At 56.9% G+C, this 26913-nt stretch overlaps 1 protein-coding gene across 7 annotated transcripts in view; it reads right to left on the reverse strand.

Moving 5' to 3' along the window:
• The window catches only part of LOC111162433 (dynamin 2), an 83609-nt gene that overhangs the window by 11851 nt on the left and 44845 nt on the right, over nt 1–26913 (reverse strand). For 3 of the 7 annotated variants that reach the window (XM_022526849.1, XM_022526845.1, XM_022526842.1), the window contains exons 6-15: nt 22842–23002; nt 19375–19517; nt 16869–17004; nt 15527–15594; nt 14750–14888; nt 12339–12425; nt 10713–10783; nt 7442–7493; nt 6471–6482; nt 2434–2547 (exon numbers count right to left, since the gene is read on the reverse strand). In XM_022526849.1, coding sequence (XP_022382557.1) covers nt 2434–2547; nt 6471–6482; nt 7442–7493; nt 10713–10783; nt 12339–12425; nt 14750–14888; nt 15527–15594; nt 16869–17004; nt 19375–19517; nt 22842–23002 — 983 coding nt within the window. Of the gene's footprint in view, nt 1–2433; nt 2548–6470; nt 6483–7441; nt 7494–10712; nt 10784–12338; nt 12426–13405; nt 13545–14749; nt 14889–15526; nt 15595–16868; nt 17005–19374; nt 19518–22841; nt 23003–26913 lie in introns of all 7 variants that reach the window. The other 4 variants (XM_022526846.1, XM_022526844.1, XM_022526848.1 and 1 more) reach the window with 3 other exon arrangements.

Genomic DNA, 26913 nt, shown 5'->3' on the forward strand with positions numbered 1-26913 from the left:
CTGTCGCCTCCACAGCGAGGCAGACCCGGAGGTGAGTGTCGTCGCCCACCGCCCTGCTTCCCACTGGGGTGGAGGCCTGGACAAAAGACTGGGGAGTCCAGAAGGGTCTGGGTGGGAGAAGAGGGACCAGGGCGAGGCAGAGGGAGCCTGTTGAGGGGTTGGGGGCTCTTGGCAGAATCGGTCCCCTACTCCGACCCCACACGGTGACTGCTTCCTCTCGGTGGTTTTTCAAAATAAAGAAATACGTCGTCTTGCCTCTCTGAGCGGTCTCTGAGAAAGCGGCCTGATCGTGGGGCGGGGTGGGGGGGTTTTGCTGCCACGTGTGTGACTCTGAGGGTCCCTGCTCTGCAGGGATCTGGCTCCTGTCCCTCCTGATCAGAGCCTGCTTTGTGTCTGGGCGCTCACAGGGCCCCACTCCCGGGCCTGCTGGTTCTCGTTCCTGCCAGCGGGCGCTCCACCCTCCACCCGCCCGGCGCGTCCTCTGATCTGGGCCCACAGGAGGGCCTGGGGCTCCTGCTCTCAACCCCCACATGAGGGGAAGACAAGGGAGCCCCTCCTGCCCTGAAGGAAGGTGCTCCGAGAACTGGACAGTGGGGGGAGCTGCGAGGACGAGGTTTGAGCCGGGAAGAGCCTCTGCCACAGCCCACGGCTGTGGCCAAGCCTGGCGCTCCCACCCCAGGTGGAGACGCCTGGGCCCAAGGTGGAGACCAGCCCTGGCCGGGCCTGGCAGCTGATGGCCCAGAGCAGACTGGCTTTCAGACTGCGGGGGCGGAAGGAGGGAGAAAACGAACAAGCATCATCCCCTCCCGCCCTCAGCCCGGCCATTTTGAGAAGCTGCTCCAGCCACGAGTGTCCCTTCAGGAGAGCCTGGTCTCGCCCTCCCTCAACATCCCAACCCCGTGAGGCTCTGTGAGCCTGCAAACGCCCTCCCCCAGTTTAGAAACAGCGGCCAGACAGGGTCCTTCAGGAGGCTCGGGGTTCCCGACGCTCCTGGAAGGTTCCAGGATGAATCTCTGACCTGGTGTCCAGTGGGATGATACCATTTCTCCCGAAACACCCTCCCTCAGAGGAACTGTGTCTGGCCTGGGCCCTGAGGGAGTGGTCCAGGTCACGGCTGAGGTGTCTCTCAGGACAGGGAGCACCTGCGCTGTGACCCCCCCGACCCCCGCCACGGGGACCCTTCCACGCTCTGTGACACAGGGCAAATCAGCACTTGCGGCCTGAATCCTCCCTGGCAAACAGACTGCAAGGATTTCCTGAAGAAAATGTGGCCAGGATGGGCTCTCCAAGCCGGCAAGCCTGTTATAAGGCACAAGAACTGTGTCCTCCCAGGTGAGCAGGACAAACAGTGGCCATGTGACTAGATTCCGGTCAGGGGTGTGAGCAGAGCGATGCATGGACCTTCCTCATCAGGCCTTTCTTCCCCTTCCTCAGGTTGTTAGAGGCCGCAGTGTGATGGGCACGGGGCTTCCGGGACCACGATGGGGAGCCACATGTTAAGGGGACGATGGGGAAGGTGGAGCTTGGGCCCACGCCAGCCTCACAGAACCAGGACATGGGAAAGAAAGAGACCGCTGTCTTTGTCGGTGCCTTCACTTTGGGCCTCTTGTCACAGACACCGAACACCGCCCCGGCCAATGGGGAGAACCTGGAGGCCCAGGAAAATGAGAGAAAGACAGTAGCCCTCCCTGGTGACCCTCACGAGGCCAACCGGCTCTCAAGAGAGCAGCAACAGGGTGGCATCATTCCCGCGCCACTAAGATGTGGCCACATTGTTAAAGGAACGAAGAAGCAAAGCAATGGGCCCCTCAGGACCGAGGGCGGGCCCGTGCGGGGGCCCAGACAGCCGCGGCGCCTGAGGCTGCGGGCTGGACTCGCAGCCCTTGCCCACAGGGTCATGGAGACTGCAGCAGGAGGTGGCCTGCGGGCTACTCCTTAGGTGTCCTTTGGACACTCCCACGTGTCCTTTGGACAACGACAAGCACTTGCAGACCTCTCGAAGCACAGACACTAGAGCTAGGCCCGTCACAGGGCCCGTGCTGTTCCACTTCACAGATGGGGAAACAGAGGCCTGCAGAGGCTGAGCACCTGGCTGGGCCAGTGCAGGCTGCAGACGTCAGAAGCCCGGCCCCCCAGCAGCCGGGGTGTGAGTGGGAGTCCCTGACCTCGCGCCCCGCCCCCTCTGAGAGCCAGGGATGCCTCCCTGTGACTCTGGGAGCAGGGGTCCGTTTCTAGCGGGCTGAGGGCTCCCCTCCATCTTCTTTCCCACCTGGAGGAGTGGAGCTGCCATTTTGCTGGACACACTGCCTCCCCCCAACCCCCAGGGCTGGCATTACCATTCTCTGCGGGAGCCCTGGGAGGCTTTGTTGAATGACCCCGAGTGAGGGAGTGAGCAACCGCCCCCAACCGAGCCCCCTCCAACCCCACACTCACCTCCTCATCCTTGTACCAGGACAGAGACTCGGCGGTCAGCACAAACCAGTACTCCTTGGAGCCGCCCTTCATCAGGCTGATGTTGTTGATGGTCAGCCAGCCCCTGCGGATCACCTGCGGGGGACGGGGTGCTCAGAGGACAATGCCCGCCGCCCCACTGGGCCCACCCCTGCGCAGCGGCCACTGCCCTTGTCCCCAGGATGGAAGAGGGGCCACGGCAGGGACACCTCCAGCCCGAAGCCCAGCGACCCAACTCCACCTTGCCCCTAAGCACTTCCCACTGGCAACCAACAGGGGACACCCAGGCAGACAGACACGGGGCACGCACTCACCCGCAGGCCTGGGGGTGACAGGGAACCGGGCCCCGCCCCTGCCCACAGGGTTAGGTTCAGTACACGCAGGCAAGCACGGGGATGCCCATCGTCTAGAAGGGGCCGAGGGAAGGTCCCGGGCCCGTACATGTGTCACATGGGATGTGACATTGGAGGAACCACACCTGCAAGACGCAGGCGCCATGCGGCCCGCTGCCCCCTCACACCCTCCTGGAAGACAGCTGCTGGGTTAGGGAAGGCTGGAGGAACCGCCCCCAGATGGAGTGGCTCTTGCTCTCCTTTTGCGGCTGCCCAGCGGGGGCGCACCGCGCAGCATCAACTGGCTCCCCTGCCCAGCTCACTCGGGAACATCGGGTGGGCAAGGGGACCTGCTCTGAAAGGGGAGCGTGGCGAGTCTCTGTCCTGGGTCTCCCTCCGCTACAGACTCTTCCTGGAGGATAGGAGGAAGGCATGCTTCCACCCAGAGGGCTGAGGTCAAAGGTCTGAGCCTGGGGAAACTGCAGGGCATCCTGCACCCATGCTGGCTTCAAACCCGGGGGCAGGTTCTGGCTGGAGGATCCCCAGATGGGTCTCGTCTGGCTGCAGCGGTCATCTGAGTAGGAGGCCCAACCCAGGCCTACGCAGAGGACTCACCTGACAGCTCTACGTAGGCAGCCTGGGCGGCCATGGTCCTACGTTCCCCGGGTCATGAAGGTCTGTGTGGGCTGGAGCTACCCATCACTCTGGATTGGGGACCCCAGGGCAGCGGGAAGCATACAGAGGCACACGCAGGCCCGTGTGGGGCCCAGGCAGCAACAAACCAGGCCAAGCAACAGAGGTGCGGCCGAGGACAGCTGGGAGGGACTGGTGTGGAGCCCCCCCCAGGTTAAGGTGTGGCAAAAGCACCAGTGATGCCGCTACAGGTGTTCCTGATGGGTGGGTCTCAAGAGGGTCCCTCATCCTGTCTTCTCTCCTGCCCCCAGGCCTGTCAGATTTTCACAGGGCCACCTGCCTCCTGTGGCTGGAATCAGGCTCTGAGCATGCCCAGGGGCCCCTGCACTACCCAGAAGCCCTTGCCCAGGGTGAGGACAGCACAGGATGCCACCTGGGAGCCCTTCTCCAGGCTTCCTAGCGATGACGAAAGCACTGGAGAGACCTGCGGCCACCAGGGAGCACCTGCCCAACTCGGGCTGCCCAGCAGGCGAGGCGGGGAGGCCTTCAGCCCCAGTTAAGATCATCCTCCCCAGGCACCCCGGTTTAGCACCGAAAATCTGTGGAGTCCTGGAAACAGCCCCCAGGCCCAGGCAAAGGGGGTATGCCTGGTCACACTGCGGGCAAGGATGGTCTCCGGACTCAGGCCCTAGGCCATCCTGCATCTGACCCAGGAAGGAGTCCCCGCTCCAGCCCCCACGCCCCACCCCAGAGCAGTGCGGGGCTGTGCATTCATACTGGCTCCTCCCTTCCCCACTGGGAGGGGCGGGCAGGGCCTGCCTAGTCCCGGCCCAGGCCAGGCAGAGGAGACACTTTGAGACCTTGGTCACTGACAACTAGCAGAAGGGGAGCAGGAGGTGGAGCTCACAGGTGGTCAGTGCTCCCCAGAAATCTTTACATGGTGAGGCCTGTCTATTCCGGGGCCCAGCCCAGTTCCTGAGGGGGCAGATGTGTCCCACCTGCTCCTCGGGCTTGGCTCACCCACCTCCACCCTCAGTGAGCCCCAGGCAGAGCAGGCAGACAGGGCCCAGGCCGAGCTGTGGCTTGTGTGGCCTCGGCACCACGGAACTGCCAGGCCATGCCCGGGATGGCACATCTGAGTCTCGAGGCAAGAGGCCGCCAGGTAGGCTTGGAGAAGCCTCCAAGGTCCCCTTCGCCTCGAGCTGCCCAGAGAGAGGTCCGTGTGGGAGCCCAGTGGGGTCAGAGACGAAATCCCACCCTGGGGAGGCCCAAGCCGTGGGCTGCAGACACACGCGTGGAGTCTAGAGGAGAGCGGGTCAAGCCTCCTCGTCCAAGAACCAGACTTGTGCCCCAGGGGCCTGGCTTAGAGGGAGGGGGGTGGGGGAGGACAGAAGAGGCAGGCAGGCTCCCACGCCCCAGGGTGCACAGCGACAGGCATGCAGGCACGCCAGGGATGGGAGGAAGGACCGCCGGGGGGTGGGGGCACGGGCGGCAGGCAGGAAGCGGCTAGCTGGGGCCCGCCGGCAGGGTGGGTCAGCCTCCTCCTGGGCGAGGGTCTCGGCCTGAGTCACCCAGGGCAGGGATGGAAACCATGGCTGGGAGACCCAGGGGCCCACAGCCTTGATGGATGTGGCAGGGCTGGCCTTTGTGGCTGGGGATGTGGAATCTGGCAGGAAAAGAATGACTAAACCTCTCAGGGTGCGAGGAGAAGCAGGCCCCTGGGCTGTGTGGAGGGAGGAAACGGTTCCAAGTTCCAAGAGGATGGGGGGCAACATCAGGAAAAGCGGGACTACAGGCTCAAGGATCAGCGATTCCTCCGGCCACTGCCCCCGCCCGACCCTGCCGAGCCCCTGATGCAGCACAGCCCTGGCCCAGGATCAGCTCAGCTACTTCGACCCCGGGGCTCACCGGAAGATCCCTGCCAGAGGGTAGCAGCCGGCCGCCCAGCGCCTCAGGGGCTGGTGGTGGGAGAAGAGCCCGGAGGAGGAGGCCCAGGCCTTGCTCTCTAACGTGGAGAGCTGGGGTTGAAGCCAGCTGCCTGGGCTTTCAAGCACCTTGAAAACAGCTCACCTCTCAGATGGGAGCAGCACCTGGCCCCCACTGGGCTGGCCTGGGCTGGGCCACACAAGGAGAGGAGGTGTTCCCTATAACAGGGATGGCAAATACCATTCATTGTGGGCAGCCACACTGATCAACGGGTAGCAACTGCCACCTCAGTGAGAATTCCAAGTGAGAATTCTGGGCGCAGCCGGAAAGCGTGCCAGGAGCGACTAGTGATGTCTGCCGCAGGCAAAATACCAGGGAAGGGGAGCAAATGGACCAGAACAGTCTGATCAACCATCACATCTGCCACGGAGACAGAAGGATAGTGGCAGCATCCAGGAGAGAGTTTCCTGACCAATCAGTCATCTCTCTCATGGGTGTGGGAGGGGTGTCACGTGCAAAGCTATCACGTGGAAAAAAAATTCTTTGACCAGTTAGTGACATCTGCCACGAAATGGGGAGTGGTGGCATGTTCAGGAAAGAATGCCGGGATTGATTAGCTATGCCTGCCCCCCTGGCGCACAAAGGGGAGAGGCACAGAGGGAAGAGTGCTGGATCCATTAGTAATGTCTGCCATGAGCGCAGGAGGAGAAAAATTCAGCATGATGATGACTGCACTGGAGTGGCAGCAGCGACAAGAACACGTTCCAAGAACGCAGGACTTAAGCAAAATCTTCCCTGGCCAGGGAGGTGAAGGGAGGGAAGCGTGGGAGGTGTTAGCTGAGTATTTGCCATCCCTGACCTACAGGAAACTGTCGCTAAATGTGTCAGGAATGGGCTGGAGGGGTGGGCCTCCCACAAGGATGGTGGTCAGGTTAGTGTCTGTGTGAGTTGGCTTATGCCCAGGGCAACATGGAGGCCGGCAGGTGCTGGCCATTGCAGGCGGTTTTTAGGTTAGCTTGATTTTTAGTTGGTTCTGTTATTCTGGGGTGGAGGGATGTTACGGGGTGGCGGGGTCTCCACCACTCTTGGGTTCTCTAACGTTTGCTACCACGCTAAGTGGGTACTTACCAAGATCTCCCCCTTTGAAAATGCAAAGTTAGGAGTGTGGGTAAATCAAAGAAGAGCAGGCAGAGGAAGAGAAACGTAAGGGACATGAGGGGACAGAGAAAAAGCAGGAAAAGCACAAAAATGGGAGGAGAGAAGAGCAGGGGGAAAAAACAGCAAAAGAAAAAAAATTACATGCTATTAATTATATTCATGGTGTTAATATTTAATTCATTATCATCTCCCGAAACAAAAAAGCAACAATATATGTATGACCTACGGCAAGCGCAAAAAAAATCATGCAGTGGTTATATCCTTCCTTTCCAGAGGGTTCCATAACCGTGCAGGACAGAGAGCCCCTACCCCTGCCCCCACCCCCACCCTGCCTACCATGGAGAAGCGGGGCGGGCACTGGCAGAAATTTTTGCAAAAACTGATGTGTTTTCTTAGAGAAAAAAAAGGAGGCACCTGCTACCGGCATGTACGAAGCTGTTCATATTGGTCATGGCCAAGGCCTCTGGCTGGGGCATGACATCGAGGTAGAAACCCTTCCCGGGGCTCTGGGCTTCTTCAGGTATGGGACTCGAAGCCCCCTCAGGCTCCCCAGGGCGGCTTATCACAATGCAGCCCCCACCCAGGCCCTCCCACAGATTCCGAGTCTCTGGGGCTAGGGCTGGGAACCCCATCTGGCTGCAGACACCCCCTGGTGACTGGGCTGCCCCTCTCTCCAGGGTCAAGTTCTAAGCGTGGCCGTGGATGTCAGACGGGGCCTAGTGGATATACAAATTTGCCCCCCTCCCCAGCCTATGCCAGAGCTTCAGCTCAAAGATACGTTTCCTGAAACATCAAAGCCTGAACAGACTCGAGGCTGGGGAGTGGGGGTAAAGGGTCTGGTGGGACATGCCACAAGCCAGGCACCATCACTGGGCTCAGCGGTCCCTAAGTGACCGTCCGCCCCCGAGGGTAGGGTTATGGGCTGTAGATGGGTGGGTTACCTGGTTGGGGATGGCTCTCTTCTTGTTCAGCTGTGTGTTCCTCTGCTGGGCGCTGCAAACAAAGCAGAGAGAGGACTCATGTGGTGACGTGCAGGAGGGATGTGGCGGGGTTCTCTCCCTGGGTAGGGGTGGGGTGGGGTGGGGTGCAGCGAGTGGCCAGTTAAGGCCAGAGGCAGAGAGAAGCCCAAGGGAAAGAGTCAGGCTCATGCAAGGAGAAAATGTATTTAAACTGAAGCTTCAAGGCCCTGACCTCAGCCATTCCCAAGAGCACCAGCTACTTCCAGGACTCAACAGTTCCAGAGCCTCCAAGGCGGGGGCCTGAGAAGCTGGACTCCCAGGTGGCTGGGAGGGGGCCATAGTGGCTTCAGAGTAACTTGAGCACCAGGCTGTCTGGGGGTCAAACCTGAGGCTTTTCCCCACTCTCTTCCCATCCCTGACCCTGGCACCAAGTCTTCAATGGCTCTGGCCACAGAGCCAGCCAGCCCAGGAGATCAGACCATGAGACAGCCGCCCACTATGCATATTTCTAGAAGGTCCCTTATTTGTCTACAGTCCCTGATCTCTTCTTCTTCAGCTACCCTGTTTTCTGGCTAGTTCATGCCAAGCAGATGAAGATCAGGTAACTTGTACGTGGGAACCTACTCAGCTCCCTTGTTCATCCTATTTTCCACTGGGACAATCACAGCATCACCTGAAAACAACTGACTGTGTCCTATAACTTAGACATTCTATTTTCTTTTCTTGTCGTATTGCTTTAGGAACTTTCAGAATATGACCAGGAAAACCACCTTGTTTCATTCCTTTACTGGCTGCCTCTGGGGCTGTACCTGCAAGTTCAAGCTCACTGTTGGGATAAAGGAACGAGGGAGAGAGAAGGAGAGGGGGAGAGAGAGTTAAGGAAGTAGGCATCTACTCCTATTATCGGTAAAGGTTGGAACATTAAGAACAGGGAAAGAATTTATCCACCGATTTTCCTAACATTCAATGAGTTTATTATAGAACTTTTCCTCCGGGCCCTGGTGGTTGTGTTTAGAGGACAGTGAGGAAGCAGCCCAGAGCACCCAAGCCCAGGAAGGAGTTCAGTCAACAGCGTCAGAAGGAGACGAGACTGATTAGGCCACACACAGTGACAGCTGGATGCCAGTGAGGTCCCGGATGTGCTGCTTCCGAGGGGCTTCCTGGCTCCCACCTTCCCCGGGAAGCCTGTGCAGCTTCTCCTCTCCCCTCGCCTCTGCCCAATCAGGAATGTCCTGCTGTTGGGAATGGGAGTGGGTGGGTGGGAGGGAGTGGGGAGTGGTTGGGGGAAGGAGTCCAAAGTCCTCCCCTCGGCCTGCAGAGCCCTCCTAGAGATGGGGCCTGGGTCTCTCACCTCTACCTTGCTTCGGTCTCCCCAACCCTTCCTGCTTTTTGGCCTTCCTTCCCTGTCTCCAACGCTGTTTGGGTCCCCGCCTGTCACCGGCATTCTCTCCAGGCAACATCCTTGCTCCTCTTTTCTACAGCCCTTCACCTACTCCCCTTTCCAGCTCTTGTCTGCCTTGTGACAACGGGCTCCATAACACGTGCGTCCAGCCTGCGGGGTCTGAAAGGGAAAGGCCAAGTCGGCCTTGTTCACTGTCCTGCCCCAAAGGCCCCGCACCAGGCCCGGCTTTGAGACGGCACTCCGAGGCTCTACAGTGGGCCCCCAGGGACATCTCCGCTGCCAAGGCTGGGCCCTGGCTTGTGCCTGGAGCCTGGCGCCCCCGGGGCCCCGCCCCCAGCCAGGGTGACCCCGTTCACACACTAGGAAAAAGGCACACAGCAGGCAATACCCACCCGGTCACCAGCTGCTCAGTATAATAACAGCTGGGGGAAGTGGGAAGGCCCAGGAATCCAGAGGGAAGAGTGGAGTGGTCAAAGGAAAAACAGGAGAGAGTGTGAGAAGGAACTGTGGATGAAGTATGAGAAGCAGAGACATCAAGGTGAGGAAAACAGCAGCAAACCAAAGTGGGGGACCAGCGTTTTCAGCTCACACACACCTGGCTGCTGGGGGAAGAGGCACAGGAGGGCGCACCTGGCGTGGGGCCCGTAGTCAGAGCCCCCCGGCCCTCCCATAGCAGGGACAGCCCAACCAGGGCCCCTGGCTCATCCGAGCATGGGAAGCAGCTTCTGATCATGCCCTCATTCATTTGTTCATGCCTTCATTCCTTCCACTCATCTACCACGTGCCCAACAAAGATCAGGCGACCAAGTGTGTTGAGTGCAACTGTGACTGTCCCACCCCGGAAGTGCTGAGCCCAGCTCAGAGACCACCCCCCCCCCCGAGCAGAAGAGCCTCCTGTCCAGCCTGCTAGCCCAACACGAGGCCCTCCCAATAACTTCACAAGAAAGCCTCCCTGCTGCCCTGTGGCCAGGCCAGGGGGTGGCCCTCCAGACTCAGCACAAGCCTCACACAGCCCTGACCCAGCAGTGACAACACTGTGTCTTGACTGGTTTGGTGCACGTCTGTCCCTGGCACAGGCTTTTCCTTTGAGGGTGGGGACCTGGGTCTGTGCTCATTCACTGCTGTATCAGAACCTGGCATGGAGAACACACACCAGGGTTACTTGCTAAGCGAATGCCAGGAAGCTGGCTACTACTGGTTCTGTGACTCATCAGGCTCAGGCAAGAAGACCTTCAGGAGCCACCAGAACCATCCACGTGACGCTCAAGCAGGCTGAGGGCGGACCCAGGGGCAGAGGGAGTCAGTGAGTGGTACCGGAGGCCGCCAGCACGTACATCTACATCATGACACAACCAGAGACCCCTGCTCTGACCTCTCATCCAGGTGCCACAGGAGGTTCCGGTTTTGTATCTATGGTGTGTGGATGGACGCCACGGAGAGCCTGGATGGCACTTCCCAGAGAGCAGCCCCCAGAGCCGGAGCCCCGAGCCCGTGAGACGCTCCGTGAAAGGGCCAAGTGCAGATGGGGGAGTCTGGGGAAAACTGCACAGCTTATGAAAGGCTCTGAGAAGTCACGCAGAAAGGAAAGCACCGTGTGCTGCCAGCCTCACCCTTTCTGGAAGTTGGCCCCACAGGAGGTGCGTTGAGGGCAATGAGGAAGGGGACTGCTGTTAGCCCAGGAAAGCCTCCAAATACCCTCAGGTGGCTCCATGCTTCACCCCAGTATCCTGACAGAAAGACCCTCTTGCCCTTGTTGGCTAAGGGAAGCCAACTCAACCGCCTCCCTCGGGGCCTGGCTCTGAGGGCAGGCACTGCTGCCGCCCACCAGCCGCTGTCCTGAAAAGTACATACTTAGCAAATCCAATGAAGTCCTCATGATTCGTGTTGATGTAGGACTGCTCGATGTCAATCAGAAGAAGAATCTGGAAGAAAGAGGGGTTAGCTATGAGCACAGATCCAAAGTTAGCAGGAGCCCTTCCCAAACCCACCAGCAGGGGGAGTCAGAACCATACTGCTTCCCAGGCGGGAGACCTGGGAACACACACACATACTCTCCTACACACACCTTGGGGTACACCTGCAGGGGGAAGGGGGCGTGGGTACTCTGAACCTTCAGAGGCTCACAACAAAGAAAGACTGGGCCAACAGAGCGGAGTGAGGCCGCCATGTGGTGGCTGCAGGCACGGCCTCTGGGGTGGACCACCCAGGGCTGCAGTCTCGCTTGGGCCACTGCTTGGCAGTGTGACCCTTGGCCTTGGTTTACCGAACAGTGGAAAGGGGCAACGAGAGGCCTGACTGCATAGGGTCAAACAAGTCAGAGCATGTTAAGTGCACAGAGCAGCGCCTGGTGTGTTCTAAGTGCTGCATTAAAACAGCAAAGCCAATTTGGCTAACCGAGGACATGAGAATGGAACACGCAGCACGCACGGGTACCTAGGAACCAGTCACGATGTCCCGTCAGCCCCCTCCTGTCATTTCACTACCCCCTCCTGTCATTTCACTGCACCTCTGAGCACTCTAGCATGAGACATGCTAGGCACTTGGACCTTGTGGGGTTGCTGGAAAATGCTGGGGGGCTCTGTGCACGGGAGCCACTGCTGCTGGTTTTCTAAGGCCTGAGCGCCCCAGGCTGCGGCCTGGCAGTGCTGGCGGTGGGAAAACCAGGCACCGTGGCGTGGCGAAGGGACAGCCACGTTCTCGACAACAAAATGAACTGGAATCTTTCAAACTTTTGATACAACTTCCAGGGTACAGAAGCGACATGGGTTGGGGCACAGGATGACTGCGGGACCCTCTGAGCCAGGTTCTCCACTGATGGGCAACACGAGGTGGCACCACCACCTCATACGACACAGAGGCCTGTTCCGATGCTGGTTTGAACAAACACCAGCTAGGAGGCCATGGCGGACAACTGAGGGGGAGGGACGGAGACCAGACGTAGGCCCTGTAGGGAGCTGAAAGGACAGTCGCGGGCTCCCTCGGCATGTGACAGGTGAGACCCAGGCCACGGCCGTGTGCGCCTGGACGGTCTCCACAAGGAAAATGTTAAAACCTAGAAACCACCCACACATCCTCTGCTGGGCGAAGGGATGAATAGGCTGTGGTCCACATGTGCCACGGGACACCGCTGAGCAATCAACAGCAAGAACCTTCGCAAACACCACGAACAGCAGGGAAGAATCATGAGTGCTCTATGCTAAGTGCGGGAGGGCAGAATCAAGAGGTTACACACTTCAGGAGTCCATGTGAGTGACGTTCTGGATAAGGGAGCAGACTGGTCATTGCCAGGGTTTGGGGGGAGGGGAGGATAGGGATTTTGAGGGTCATAGAAGGGTTCTGTACCTTGACGGAGGTGGGGGTCACCTTGCTTTATGCGTTTGTCATTATTCAAGGCAACGTACGCTCAAGATTTAAGCACATATAAAAAGGTGTACGCACACAAATTCTACCTGAAAAATCAAACAAAAAGTCAATTACCTGGTCCTTGGTTCTCCCCTCCCGTTCCCGGATGTAGGTAGTGACGATTCGCTCCGTCTCTTCTCGCAAGCGGGGGTAGGAGCTGAGCTGGGGGGCAGGGGAGGGGGTAGAGTGGTGGCATTGGCGGAGTCCTCGTGGCCCAGGAAACAACATGAACCGCGCAGAGAACAAGGGGGAAGGGAAATGACCAGGCGTAGGCCTACCGAGTCCCCACCCCACTCCTGTCTCATAGCTGCTCCAGCTGAGAGACAAGAAGGGGACGGTGGGGGGACGGTGTGCCAGACAGAATGACAGGGCGCCCACGCACGAGCAGAGATGATTTTTGAGAATGGCTATGAAGGTGGAAAGTGGCAAGAGAAAGTGGGTGGTGTGTGTCTGCTGCCCGACAGTGACGGCCGCCCCCTCCGCCCAGCACAGGTGAGAGCAAGGACACCGAGTCAAGTGTCAAGGCCAGCAGGCCCATGGGGCGGGAACTCTTGGCCAGCTCGTGAGTGAGCAGCGCCTGTTCTAGGATGATGGGGGCAGCATCTGGGCCATCTCCCTCAGAGGGACCCCCTTACAGAAAACTCTTCTCTCATAACCTGAGCCAAACGTACAGAGAAGCCCACCTTCTGAGGTTCGGGTTAAGTCCACGTGTCAGGGAAAGCCGAGGAGCTGGTCAAAATCACTAGTGGAAAGCCTCTGAAATGCTCCGTGACGCGCGAACACACACGTCTTTGCATTGATCGTGGTTCACGCTGGGTGACGGGGCGGACACCCTCCTCCTCTAAGGTTCTCTAAGGCACTGCCCCTGGTCCCCACTGCCTGCTTGGTGACTGTCCCTGGCCACACCCCAAGCCTCTCCTGCCCCGCAGAGCCCAAACTGGAAACATGGGACACCCGTGTGCCGCGATGCCCCCATCTCTCGTCCACTAGGCAGAGCTGAGATGTCGCCAAGCAACAGGTGGCCCATGGAAGGGGGTGCCCACTGAGGCAGAGTTCCCAGATGCGCAGGTGGAGACTAATGTGGGGGGTGGGGAGAGGAGATGCGGGACAAATGCGCAGGTGACAACAAAACCTTCGGTTACCTTCTCGGCACACTTTTTAATGACCGTGGCCAGCTCTGAGACCACGAGATCAACACACTTCAAACTCGGCTCTTTGAGCTTTACAATCTGTTTTTTCACAATGGCTTCAAAGGCCATGTCGGGGGTGAAGAGCCCCGTCCTGGGTCATGCGGAGGGCAGGATGAGGTAGAAAGATACCCAGGGACAGTGCAGGCCACACACGCGGGATGGGAAACAGAAAGAGAAGAAAGGAGAGTCAGCTGGTTAGTGACGTGCAGGTAGGAGCCTGTGCCCGCATTTGCCCCGGAAGCTACTTCAGATCGAGGAGGAGTCCTGGGTCGGAGGGGAGGCTGGGGCCGGGGCAGGGCCAGGGGTCAGTGTCACGGTGCGGACGGCGAAGGGAACGTGATGGCCTTGAATTTTCGCACCTGTGACAGTGGGCTCTAGGGTGATACGCCCCACTCCACCTAAGTTTTTCTCTCTCTCCCTTTTCTAATCGAAGAAGCTTAAGAAGCAAATGTGGGCTTTTCCAGACCGAGACAGAAGGCTAAAGCAGTTTCCCTGCCTTGGGAGACCGACCCCAGGCTCTGGGGCCCCTGCGGACGTGCAAACACAAACCGGCCACCGGCAAGCACTTCTGCGGTCTGGCCGAAGCGCACTGCCCTGGGAACCAGGCCTGCAGGGGAGCCCAGCGCGACCCGCCGGGTGGAGACAGTGGCCTGTGGATACCAGCACACGGGTGCCAGGGACCTAGTGGCTGGGAGGACGCGCTGCCTGGAGGGACAGCTCTGTTCCTGGAGGGAGCCAGGGGTACTGGCGGAGCAGCAAGGAGCCGAGCTGGCTTTGCGGGTCCAGGCACCTGAGCACTCATTCTGCTGGTGGCATTCGGGCCTTTCTTGGTGCCTTGTGGACAGAGAGGTGGCTGGCTCCAGGAAGGCCCGAGGGTGCCAGGCATTCATCAAGAAGGAGTGATGGCTGGGGGGGCAGGGTTCAGGGAGCTTGGCCTCCAACAGCTGACGCGGGATCCCTCTCTGCTTCCCAGAAGGCAGCAAAGCGACAGCCCAATGACACCCCCACGTCCATCAGACACATGCTAGGCTTGGTATCAGGGTCCCAGGGAGCCCTGCCCACCAGTTGGGCCGGGTCTAGAGGCCTGGCGCACCCTCCCACCCCACAGACATCGCGCCCAGGCCAACATGCCCCCGCCCCAGCCCCAGGGAGAAGGCCACGTTCTTGGAAACTGAGGCAACCTGGGGGGAAAGGCACCAGCAGGGCGAAGGCTGGAGCAGCACTGGGAGCCTGATACCAAACCCCCATACCCCCGCTTCCACAAGGCCAGGAGTCACCCTGCCGAGGGCCCAATACCTTACTGGTACACTGCCTAACTGTATTGATTAGCTCCTGGATAACCAGGTCGACACATTTCAGACAGGGCTCTTTCAGCTTGACGACCTGCTTTTTCACAATGGCCTCGAATGCCAAGTCCGGGGTGAAGAGCCCGGTCCTAAAACCATCCGTACCCGGGGGTGGGGGAGATAAGTCAGAGAGAAACAAAGCACGGTCAGCAATTTCATAGGCACGGGCCAGGTCCCCGAGAATGAGCCAAGGTCACGGCAAGTCTGGGGGTCAGATGCCTGCATCCACTGCCTGGAAACCCACAGGATGACCCGAGGACCCCAGGGCTGATGGAAGACTGCACAACCAGGGTGACAACTTTTGTCGGATAACGGGGGGACCTAGGAGCCTCACAGGGGACCCGTGATGGGGACGCATGCTGGGTTCCTGTAACCGTGATTCAGCTCTGGCTCCCCACAACCCCCCAGGGTAAATCAGTGAGCTTTCTCAGTTGGGCTCATGCCAACTGACTGGGCGGTTTAACCTACATTAAACCCAAGGGCGGCAAGTAGCCCCGTGGCCTACAACAGATCCACACAAGACAGCACACCCACCCTCGAGTGCCCTTGGAGACCCACAGGGAGAGACTAAAGCTAGAGACTAAAGTAGACTAAAGCTACTGAAAAGCACCCAGGAGCCCTCTCCAGGCCTCACACTCAGGGCACCTGGAGGGAGGGGCAACCAACTGGCTGGACAGTGGCGCCGCAGAGGTGAAGGGAACACGGCAGCTCTCCCCTTAGAACTTGCCTGACTCCGTGGATGTTCTTAATGGCGTAGCTGATCTCGCGCCGTAAATCCTTCTCGTCAAACTCCATCTGAGAGCAGACAAATCACTCACATGCAAAGAGGTACCTGTGGCACCCCCATAACGGGTGCGTATTTGGGGAAGGTATGTCCTGTGTGTGGCTGTCTTCACATGGCAGACTATTTCACCGGTCAAAATTTTTAAAAACATTAAAACCCAGTTTCAGCAAGGATGGTTTGAAATGAACACTCTCACTCTCTCTCAGAGGAAACGTGAATTCACTCTCTCTCTGAAGGAACATGAATTCACATGAACTTTTTTATGGGCTATTTGGCAGTACCAATCAAGATCCTCCAAAAACATAGCTATACTTTCAGGCAGTTTTAAACGTTCTAGAAACCTACCTTGAGGAATTCATAAGAATTAGTTATGTTCATAGAACTATTCGTAACTGCTAAAAAATGTGAAAACAACTTAAATGTCTAATAATGGGAGATTGGTTCAATGTATGATGGGACATCCGTAAGATACTATCTTGCCGTTAACAACGCACGAAATGTAAATGACTGGTTTGGAAAGATGGCCACCATATGAAAAAAGCAGGATACAGAGACACATGAATTATTTTTCAAGTATGGATGAGCAGATGTGCTGTGTTTTGTGTAGGCCGGGGACTTACCCATTTGCACAGAAATAATCCGGAAAGGGCAAACACTGAGAAGTTAACAGGAGCTGTCTGCGGGTATTAGGATTAGGGGTGTTTTTCATCCCTTTAAGCTTTTGGCCTTTGTTGAAAATAATTTTACTGGTTTTTATAAAAAATGATGTATATTCATGGTAAGGAGTATAAAACTTCAAGCAAATTAACAAAAGAAAAATCTCAAAGCCCAGAACAGACATTTTTATGAGTACTCTTGCAGATCTGTCTGTGCAAAGACACACACGGAGACATCACAGCCTTTACGAGTAAGGATGTTGTAAACACTATCCTATATGCTATCCTATATGTGCTGGCTCCTTACCCTGCCTGTTTTCCCCTTCACCGTGATGAGGACACTTTCCCATGAGAACTGACCTACATGTTCTATGTACTTTGCAAAGACTGTGTATTGGTTTTTGTCAGAGGGCCAAAATGGAACTTTCCTATGGGTCTGCCGGACACCTCTGAGCTGCCCGCTCAGGGAAGGAAGCCTGGAGGTGACACCTCCTCCCCGACCCCCCGCCGCACTGCCACTGGCACCACCTCTGCCCACTGGAGGCAGACGCCGGAAGGCAGGAATTCAAGACCCAGGGCCTAGGAGGAGGCCCTGACCGGAGTCAGGAGGGCCCACCCGGTGGTGCTACCTTCACCAGCTCAAAGGGAAACCGCTCGTGGAAGATGCGATTGATTCGGGCGCCCCCGGAGAGCTCTAGTGTGTCCACTTGGTCTCCAGAGCCTTCGATCCTCTTTTCAAAGTCCACCCCAAACTGCTGGACCATCCTACCAGGAAAAAGAGAACCCGACGTCAGAGGGGAAGGATCTGACACGGCGCCAGAATCACGCTCCGAATCAAGCCGTGGCTTACACGCTCCCTTTCATTTTCTTAGCAGCGAAATGTATGCAGAGGCCAGAACAAAATCAATCACAGGACCGCCTACGGCGCGCAGGCGCGACACGCCAGGCCTGTTCTACAGGCCCGTTACAGCGATTCATTCACCGAATTGGGGGGTAGCGGTTCTTAGTCCCATTTTGCAGATGGTGAGAGTGAGGGGTGCGGTCACAGCTCAGTGACTTCTGCCCTGACCAGGCAGAACTGTGTGTGAAAAACGAGCTCCTCCACACAATTCTGGTGTCTTTGCCCCTCTGAGCCTCTGCAGAGTGAGTTGATCTTAATGGTGTCCCCACATGGTCACAGTGAGGATTCGAGGAACTTCTAGATTTCATCAACTCCGAGAAATCACCGGTCCTAAGGAGGACTGCTAGTCTGCACCCCCAGAAGAAAGAGACAACGCAGCCAATTACGGTAATTCACCTCAAACTTTTGAATTCAGGAAGTTAAAAATGTTTTTTCTTTTTAAAAAGTGCTTATGTAAGTGATGAAATATGTTACCACCACATGTGCGCCCTTGGAACCCAGCCCAGCCCTTAAAACGGTCCCCAAGTGTTGCTGACTGGTACTGTGACCCTGTGAGCAGCCGAGAACTAAAGTATTTGTTAGCGTTTGGTTTTCTGCAGCATTTCTAGTCGTTTCCCCAGCCTCTTGCACTGCCTGCCTTAGTCATTTCTGTATCTCCGCCGCCCCCAAATTCTTGATGTCCTCAAGCTCTGCACGCAGTCCACCCTGAAGGGGAGCTGCTGCCGTCGAGGGACCACCCCCACTGGGCCATCGGCGTGGAGCTCAGCTTGCTAGCGAGAGACGTCCAGCTCTCACGGGCAAACACCGCCGATGCCTGCAAGATGCCGGGCGGCCAGGCTTGGCGCCAGTGAATGGGGTTCTCCCGGAACACCCGGTGGGAGGGCAGGGATGGGGTGTCTCATACCCCAAGAAACTCTGCCCGCAAGAAATAAATGGTGTTAAGCTTGAGCATAAAAGCATTCTCACCCCTGAACCCTCTAGCATGCAGTGCTGAGTGGCGGGGTGGGGGGACAAGGACAGCAGGGTTATGACAGCTACCGCGGGTCACGTGTGGTGTCCCTCTGCTGTGACCTGGGGACGAACCACATGTGTGGCACCATCTGCCTTATGAACTGCCAGTGAGCTTCTGGATCCCACTCTAGCCCAGCGCCCAGGATTCCTGGCCGTCAAGAAACTGGGAGTATAGGGGTGCCTGGGTGGCTCAGTGGGTTAAGCCTCTGCCTTTGGCTTGGGTCATGATTCCAGGGTCCTGGGATCAAGCCCCACATCCAGCTCTCTGCTCAGTGGGGAGCCTGCTTCCCTTCCTCTCTCTCTCTGCCTGCCTCCCTGCCTACTTGTGATATCTGTCAAATAAGTAAATAAGATCTTAAAAGAAAGAAAGAAAGAAACTGGGAGTATAGAGGCAAGAGAAGCCAAGAGAGAGAGATTGAGAGAGAGATAGATTCTGGGATTGTCGGGCACACGTACACCTCCTCCTCACAGCAGCGCGGCTGTGGAGAGACTCCGGGCTGGGACAGCCAGTGCCCACCCAGGGTCAGGGTGAGAATTCCAGGAGATAGAGCAGAAAGAGCTGACACAGGGCCAAGGCCCCACCCCGGTCTCCCATGTCTGTCCTCCCCACAGCCACCAGAAGGCACCTAGGATACCTGAATCAGGCCATCCCTCCATGGCTCCCACCTTACTCAGAGAAAAAGCAATTCCTCCCCATGGCCTACTAAGACCCGAATGCTCTGCCCTGTCTCCTCCCCTCCTCCACTCTGCCCCTCACTCATTCTGTTCTGTCATACAGCCTCCTCCAGCACTGCAGGGCACAGTCCTGCCTCAGGGCCTTTGCACTGGCCAAGCCCCCATCCCTGACCTCTTCAGATCTTGCCTGACTATCACTGTCTCAGGGTAGGCTTCTTGACCACTCTGTTTAAATGGCACCCCCAGGCCCATCCTGGCACCCTAGCCCCTTCCCCATGTTAATATCTCACCATTTAACACACTACACATTTTCTTATTTACTTATTTTCTGTCCCATCCCTTCGCCCTCCCCTTTCTAAGCACCTGAGGCAGGGATGACTGTCTGCCCCGTTCACTGGGGCGACCCGAGTGCTTCCACAAACGTTACGCTAAGTGAACAAATGGACGAATGAGGATGGACACCCAGCCTGGACCTGGGACCCTGTGGCTGGGCGGAGGCCCCCACGAGCCAGGCTGGGGGGCCGGGAAGTTGGGAGGGAGACACGTACTGCAGCAAGGCTTTGGTTTTGCGTGTGGGGTCGTCGGGCCGGAAGTTCTTGTACTCCTCCACCTCCTTCTCCAGGGACAGCAGCTGGCTCTGCAGCTTGCTCCGCAGGGCTGGCAGTGACTCCCGGATGTGGTTGGTCAGTTGCTGGGGGGGAGAGAGGTCACCGGTCAAAGGTCACAGGTCAGCACAGGTGGGATGCCGGGGAGGGTCTTGCACCTGCTGAGGGCCAATGCCGAGATGGCCCCTGAGCGCAGCACACCCCCCAGCCTCAGGAGAAAGCAAGGGAACTATCTGGCTGCACTCACACTAGCGTGTGGGACGAGGAGGGGTGGCACGTGCTGCCCATGGCAGCATGATGCTGGGAACGATAGGGCAGCCAACCAGGGGGTCCGCACCGCAGAGTACACGTGACACACGTGCCGACCCACGGCAGCCTTGCACAAGTGCTCCAGTGAGAGGCCCAGGAGGCCACCAAACGACCCACGCACTGAAGGACCGGCCGGTGGGTGACGGTCCGCGTGGGCCATGGAGCAACGGGCAGATGGAGAGACGCGGGGCCGGGCCCTATTAACCAAGACGCAAACAGCTCCCCAGCAAAAGGAACATACAGAGCATGTGCTCCCTTCTGTGAAAGAGGGAGAAAGTAAGAATGTATTTTTAGTTGCCTGAACAGAGGGAAGGAAGCTCCACAGGAAACAAATGCGGAAGAAAGGCCGGAGTGGGGCAGGCGGGTGGGAAGGGGGCCGCTCACTGTGCCCACTTCTCCTCTCCTCATCTGCATCAGAATCGTGTGGATTTTTTTTTTTAAAGATTTTATTTATTGGGGCGCCTGGGTGGCTCAGTAGATTAAAGCCTCTGCCTTCAGGTCAGGTCATAGTCTCAGGGTCTTGGGATCGAGCCCTGCATCGGGCTCTCTGCTTAGTGGGGAGACTGCCTTCCCCTCTCTCTCTGCCTGCCTCTCTCCCTCCTTGTGATCTCTGTCAAAATAAATAATAAATAAAATTTTTAAAAAATATATTTTATTTATTTATTTGACAGAGAAAGAGACAGATCACAAGGAGGCAGAGAGGCAGGCAGAAGGTGAGGGGAAGCAGGCTCCCTGCTGAGCAGAGAGCCCGACGCGGGGCTCCATCCCAGGACCCTGAGATCATGACCTGAGCTAAAGGCAGAGGCCTTAACCCACTGAGCCACCCAGGTGCCCCTCGTGTGGATTTGTTAATTGTTCACAAATTGTAAGAGGAAGCAACACTACAGGAAAGGTTAGAGAGTATGCCTCAGGATGGAGGGAGAGAAAAACGTGAGAGAGAACAAAAAATATACCACTGTTCCGGTAGGGAAAGAAGTAAGGGAAGGCAAGGGAAAGTGGGGATGGAGGAGAGGAGGGAGAGGGAGAAAGTAGGGAGGATGGAGAGGGAGGAGTGGGAGGGAGATAGTGAGGCGGGGGATACAGACACAGTGGCTTCTCGGGCCCTGAGTGTCACCAGAGGGCAGCTGGTTAGTGGTGACTGGCCAGCACTGGGGAAAGGACCCACCACCAGATGGGAGGAAATGGGAGATTCACTATACTTGGGCTGCATGACTTTATTTTTTACTCTACTAGAGAGAAAGAGAGACCGAGAGGGCGAGCCTGAGGCAAGGAACAGAGAACAAAAGCCATAAAAGCAGCTATTGCCCTACAAGTGAAAAGCGTTTGCTACCAGCTCTCCTACAAGAGACAGGAATGTACTAGCATCCATCAAGCTAGGAAGGAGGTGTGAGGGAGCCTCACGCTCCAGCTCACCACACTGTGCTTATGAATCTGACGGCCCCGCGGAGGGCCCCTGTGGCCAGGACCCTGCCCCAGCGGCCGCCCCCAGGCCCTCTGTGGGAGCTGCAGGCCTTTAGGGGACACTGAGGCTTCACGCTCTGCAGACTGCCCCCCGCCCCCCGTGTCCGACAGCATCCTAGAGCACGAGAGCAGCGGCTCATGGAGAAGTGTGGGCAGCGGCGGGGGCGCGGGGGCAGGCACAGCTCCAGGAAGTGCCATGAGGCACAGCCAGGCCCCCTCAAGGCCAGCCAGGCCCCGCCTGTGCACCAGCCCTCAGAGGAGGCCCCCGCCACCTGTGGGGTAGTTTTACTTCCCTTCCTCTCCCTCTGCCCCTCCACCCAGGCCACCCACTTCCTCCCACTGGACACATCCCGTCCCTCCCCTCAGCTGCCCTCTCTGCCTTCTGCTCTGCACTGGCTCTTCCCGGCCCCCATCGCTCCCTCACCCTTGATCGTGCCTTGACCTGGGGACTTGCTCCCCGTCTGTGCCCCCCCCCCCCCCCCGTTAGAAATATGCCTTCCCCAAGGACACAGTCCCGCTCTGGCGTTGCCGCTGTGCCCCTGCGGCCTGGCCGCAGGGACGGCCCTCACTGTGGCTCCGAGTCCCTCCCCGCTTCCAGGAAGCTGCCATCAACTATCCAGAGGGCATATCTTACAACCCTGGATGGACAAACCAGGCCCGACCCGAAGGACAGGCCCGGCCTGGTACAGCGTGCCTGTACCATCCCCCATCAGGGACTCTCCTCTCCAGACAGAGCCATACACGAGCGGTCTGACGGTAGTCACGTTAACGGCCACCTGTGTGCACTAGGAGGATGAGAAACCATCTCGGCCGCGCTCCAAAGAGAGGCTGGCTGGACAGCTTGCAGCCCATGTGTTCAGAGACGATGACGCAGCCACGAGAGAAAACGAGGAAGGGCGCTTCTCGGCCCGGGCAGCGCTCCAGGAGATAACGCTGAGCAGAAAAACCCAAAAGTGGGGCAGGATGGAGGGGTGGGGAGGCATCCACAACTACATCATCCTTTATGGTACAAAAGGGAGAACTATGATTCTCAGAAGACCTTTTTGCGTCTATGGACAGAGAGAAACACAGGCAGGGTTGATAGCGGGCCCTGTGGGTGAGAGGGACGGGGCAGACGGGGGCGCCTCACGGCAAGCTCGCTGTTTCCGAGCCCCGAGAATCCACTCCCTGTACAGGAAGAGCAGGAGGAAAACAACTCTACAGTGGGGCAGCGTAGGTATGGGGCGTGGACACCACAGCCCCAGGGGGCCAGCTGACGTCTGGGGGACGGGGGCTCGGACAGGCCAGGCCACCCCATCAGAGGTGGGGCTGGGCTTCGGACCCGCGGAACTCAGGCCCCACAGTCCTCCCACTGAGGTCCTGTTCCGCGCTCCCAGCCACCCTGCCTCGGTGCAAGCCAGACCGCTGTCACCCGGGTCACCCGGGCCAACTTCCGGGTACGGTGATTAGATAATTCCAAATATTTAATTATAGTGAAAATAAAATCAACAATAGTAGCGGTGGCGAGAATGGCGCTGTTAGTGACTCACGGAACACCCACCCCTCGCCAGGCCCCGAATCGAATGTGGTTGGAACCCGTGTTGCTGCAGACCAAGGCCAGCAACGTGGCGGACTGCCACAGCACGAAACCCTGGCCATACCTGATTCAGGGTCTTCTGCAGGTGCGGGGTGCCCATGCGGTCGGCCATGTGCCGGTAGGCCGGGTGGGAGAGGAAGAACTTCCTCTCGGCCGCCAGCGCCGCACGGATGTCCTTCTTGCCCTCGATGTCCTTCTGGCTGCGGTTCACCACACCGATGTAGCCTGTGGGGAGAGCGGGTCAGGGCAGGGGCAGTGCCAGGCGGGCCAAGGGGCCTGGATGCCCACCGTGGACCGGGCACGCGGCTGGGCCCAGTGCAGGCAGACACGGCCGCTGTCCCACAGGTCACTCACAGACGAGGCACCCAGCCAGACCCATTCCTCAGAAACACGGAGAACACGAACACACAGAGTGGTCCTGGAAAGCAACAGAAGTGTCTGGAGGAAAGAGGCGTGACGCCCAACCCCGTGTGAGGCGGGGAGAGAGGAAGGCTCTGGCGAAGACGAAACCCCCGAACTGAGCTTCAGAGACAAGAAAACCACCTCAAAAAAGAAGGGCGAGAGGGACCAGCTCATCTTGCCAGGTATTAAAACCTGTTCCACGGCTGTTACGTTTGTCGAGCTTGGATATATCGGGCATGGATGTCCAGAGAAATGAATGGAACAGAACAGAAAAAAGTCCAAAACCACACATGATGGCAGGTGGGAATGGATGGCTAATGCTCCGGAGCCAACAGGAGGGAAGCTCGTTAGAAATGATTGTATGTGGGTTAAAATTTTCTGAATCAGATACAAGAAAATGGTAGTCGTGACCGACTACATGAGAAATGGGGCTTGCGGGAGAGGCGGGCTACTTTCTCCTTCACTGACCGACCTTCCAAACCATTCTGGAATTCTTTAATCATAGAAAAGAGGATTTAAGATAAAAATGCTGATGTGAAGAAAATATCCGCCCTCTTAAGACATGAAGCAACTGGAAGGGTAGAGAACAGGAATGGTGTTCAAAAAGCCAGTACAGGGGTGTCTGGGTGGCTCAGTCGGCTGAGCGTCTGACTCTTGATCTCAGCTCGGGTCTTGATCTCAGGGTCGTGGGTTCAAGCCCCATGCTGGGCTCTGCACTGGGCATGAAGCCTACTTAAAAAAAAAAAAAAAAAAAAGCCAGAATAGTCCTGGGTTCCCAGGTATGGACACAGGGCACCAAATAGTATGGGTGTGTGTGCTGAGGGTTGGGGGGTGTCATGGGACATCGAGAACTCAGCCAAGAGCCTGACCCATAGTAGGTGCTCAGTAAACAGACGTGGTGACTGTTTTCATCCCAGCTAACATAATGAAAGTTGGAGAGGTGGATTGGGGAGAGGCGGCCAAACGCCCACAGGGATGCGTGCACACAGACATACCCCACTCTCAGTGGGGGGCGTCCAAGGTTTCCCTTGGGGAGAGGGGAGTGGTGCCTGCCTACCATGTATCCCGACAAGTCTTGTGCAAGACTGGTTACCTTTCATCCTCTCCATCTTTCCCATTATGTTCCATTTTACAGATGAGGGGACGTGACCAAGATGAGGTCACAGAGGAGGGGGCCGCAGGAGAACCAGATGGGAACCCAGACCAGTGAGAAGCCCAAACTCACTACCATCCACACAAGAGTAAGCAGGAGGGAACAGCAGGGAGCAGAGCCAGTGGTCTGGCTGGGATTCTGGTTCCTAAAAGCATAGGAGTTCTGAGTCTTTTGTAAGCCAAGAAGAAGGATGCAGCTAGTGAGATTCTAAAAGCCACAGGACGGGAGAAGAACACTGAGGGTGGGGGCCTGAGGGCACAAGTCAGTAGCCAGCAGATAGATCGGGGAGAGGAAGGACTGACTTTCTTGGAAACAGACAGGAAGGCAGAGGAGGGCAGGCGCAGAAAGAGTGGGGCGGGGAGGAAGGAAGCCGAGGAGGTCTATGTCATCCAGCCACCCATCACCGATGCTGAGCCCAGGTAGCATCCCTCGGGACTAATATTTAGGCCCAATACACGTGAGAAGAGCACGGGGTTAGGGTGGCTGGTAGAGGGGACAGGGACATGCGGGGTCCACTCCCTGTTTGGCACCAACCCTTCCTTCCCAAACCTCTGACACAGACCCTGACCCTGGCAGCCACCTCTCCTTAATCAATGTCTCAGCACGGCGGCTGGGGGAAGGTGGAAACCAAGGTCCGGATGTTGTCCCCATACCAATCCCACACACAGAGGAGCAAATCCCTAGGGGCTAAAGAAAAGATCTAAATGTGCTGGCAACACCAGGGCGCAGAGGGCATCGACAGCTGACAGCAGATCGCCCGAGGGAAGGAATGGGGCAGGAAAGGGAACGAATTAACAAAAAGACTTAAAAATTTTTTTAAAAACTGGGGCACCTGGGTGGCTCCATGGGTTAAAGACTCTGCCTTCGGCTCCTGTCATGATCTCGGGGTCCTGGGATCGAGCCCCGCATCGGGCTCTCTGCTCAGCAGGGAGCCTGCTTCCCCCTCTCACTCTGCCTGCCTCTCTGCCTACTTGTGATCTCTGTCAAATAAATAAATAAACTCTTTAAAAAAAAATTTTTTTTTTTAAATTAAAGCCTTGATGGACACTCAACACCACGCCACAGTGACAAACAGTAATAACCTAAGTGTCCAACAAATAGGGATTGAGTAACGGCACACAGATCCTCATACAAGGGATTCCACGGGACCTCTGGAAGTCACCTTGGAGAGTATTCGCCCGTCATGGGGAAACACTCTGCCGTTCTGCTAAGTGAAATGGACAAGTAGGTCGCCAAGTGGCAGGAGGCCAGAGGCCAGCATTCCAAACCAGCTCTGTCACGTCCTCATCTCGTGAGCTGGGGCAAGGCGTTCAGCATCTCTGCGCCTCGGTTTCTTCATCCATAAAATGGGGATAGAAAGAAAGGCACCACGTAATCTGGATCTTCTTTAGTAGGACTCAATGAGCTCGCACACATCAAGACCGCAGAGCAGGGGCGCCTGGGTGGCTCAGTGGGTTAAGCCTCTGCCTTCGGCTCAAGTCATGATCCCAGGGTCCTGGGATGGAGCCCCGCATCGGGCTCTCTGCTCAGCGGGAAGCCCACTTCCTCCTCTCTCTGTCTGCCTTTCTGCCTACTCGTGATCTCTCTCTCTCTGTCAAATAAATAAATAAAATCTTAAAAAAAAATTATAAAAAAAAAAAAAGACCATAGAGCAGTGCCTCGTACATCACAGATAACAAGTATCTGCTCTTCCGATTTTTTGAAAAGAAAAATATTTAGGCTACTCCTGTCAGAAGATCTAAACTTGATCCTAAACCTGAACTTTATCAGGTTCTCTGTCTAGATTTCATTGCCAATTTTTGGGAACAACCGGCCCAATCCCAAGTGTGGGACATGATCTGGTTTCTTCCACAAAAAAATGATATGGGAGAAAAAAGGGGCTGGTGAGGGAGCTGTTGAGCCAGAAACTTAGGCATTTATGTGTAAAATGATAGGAAGCCAAGGATGTGCTTTGTAATCCCCCAGAGACCAAATAAGGAGAGGACATTCGGGCACTGGAGACTAGCTGTGTGTTGATAACCGCTAAGGCAGGGTCTACGGGGCTCCTCGTACTTCTCTACTTTCAAGAATGTTTTTTAAATGTTCATGATAGAAAGTAAGCATGACCATTAATAAAAATTATGAATCCTGGGGCGCCTGGGTGGCTCAGGTGTTAAGCATCCCACTCTTTTTTTTTTTTTTAAAGATTTTATTTATTTATTTGACAGACAGAGATCACAAGTAGGCAGAGAGGCAGGCAGAGAGAGGAGGAAGCAGGCTCCCTGCTGAGCAGAGAGCCTGATGCAGGGCTCGATTCCAGGACCCTGAGACCATGACCTGAGCCAAAGGCAGAGGCTTAACCCACTGAGCCACCCAGGTGCCCCAAGCATCCCACTCTTGGCTTTGGCTCAGGTCATGACCTCAGGGACATGGGATCGAGCCTCACATTGAGCTCCCGCTCGGCAGGGAGTCTACTTGGGATTATCTCTCTCTCTCCCTCTGCCCCTCCTACTCACACACTTTCTCTCTCTCTCACTAAAATAAGTAAGTAAAATCTTGGGGGAAGAAAAAAAAAAGAAAGAAAGAAATTATGAATCCTGGG

This window comes from Enhydra lutris, unplaced genomic scaffold (assembly GCF_002288905.1).
Source record: "Enhydra lutris kenyoni isolate GAN:26980312 unplaced genomic scaffold, ASM228890v2 scaffoldscaffold92, whole genome shotgun sequence".
Taxonomy (NCBI): Eukaryota; Metazoa; Chordata; class Mammalia; order Carnivora; family Mustelidae; genus Enhydra; species Enhydra lutris.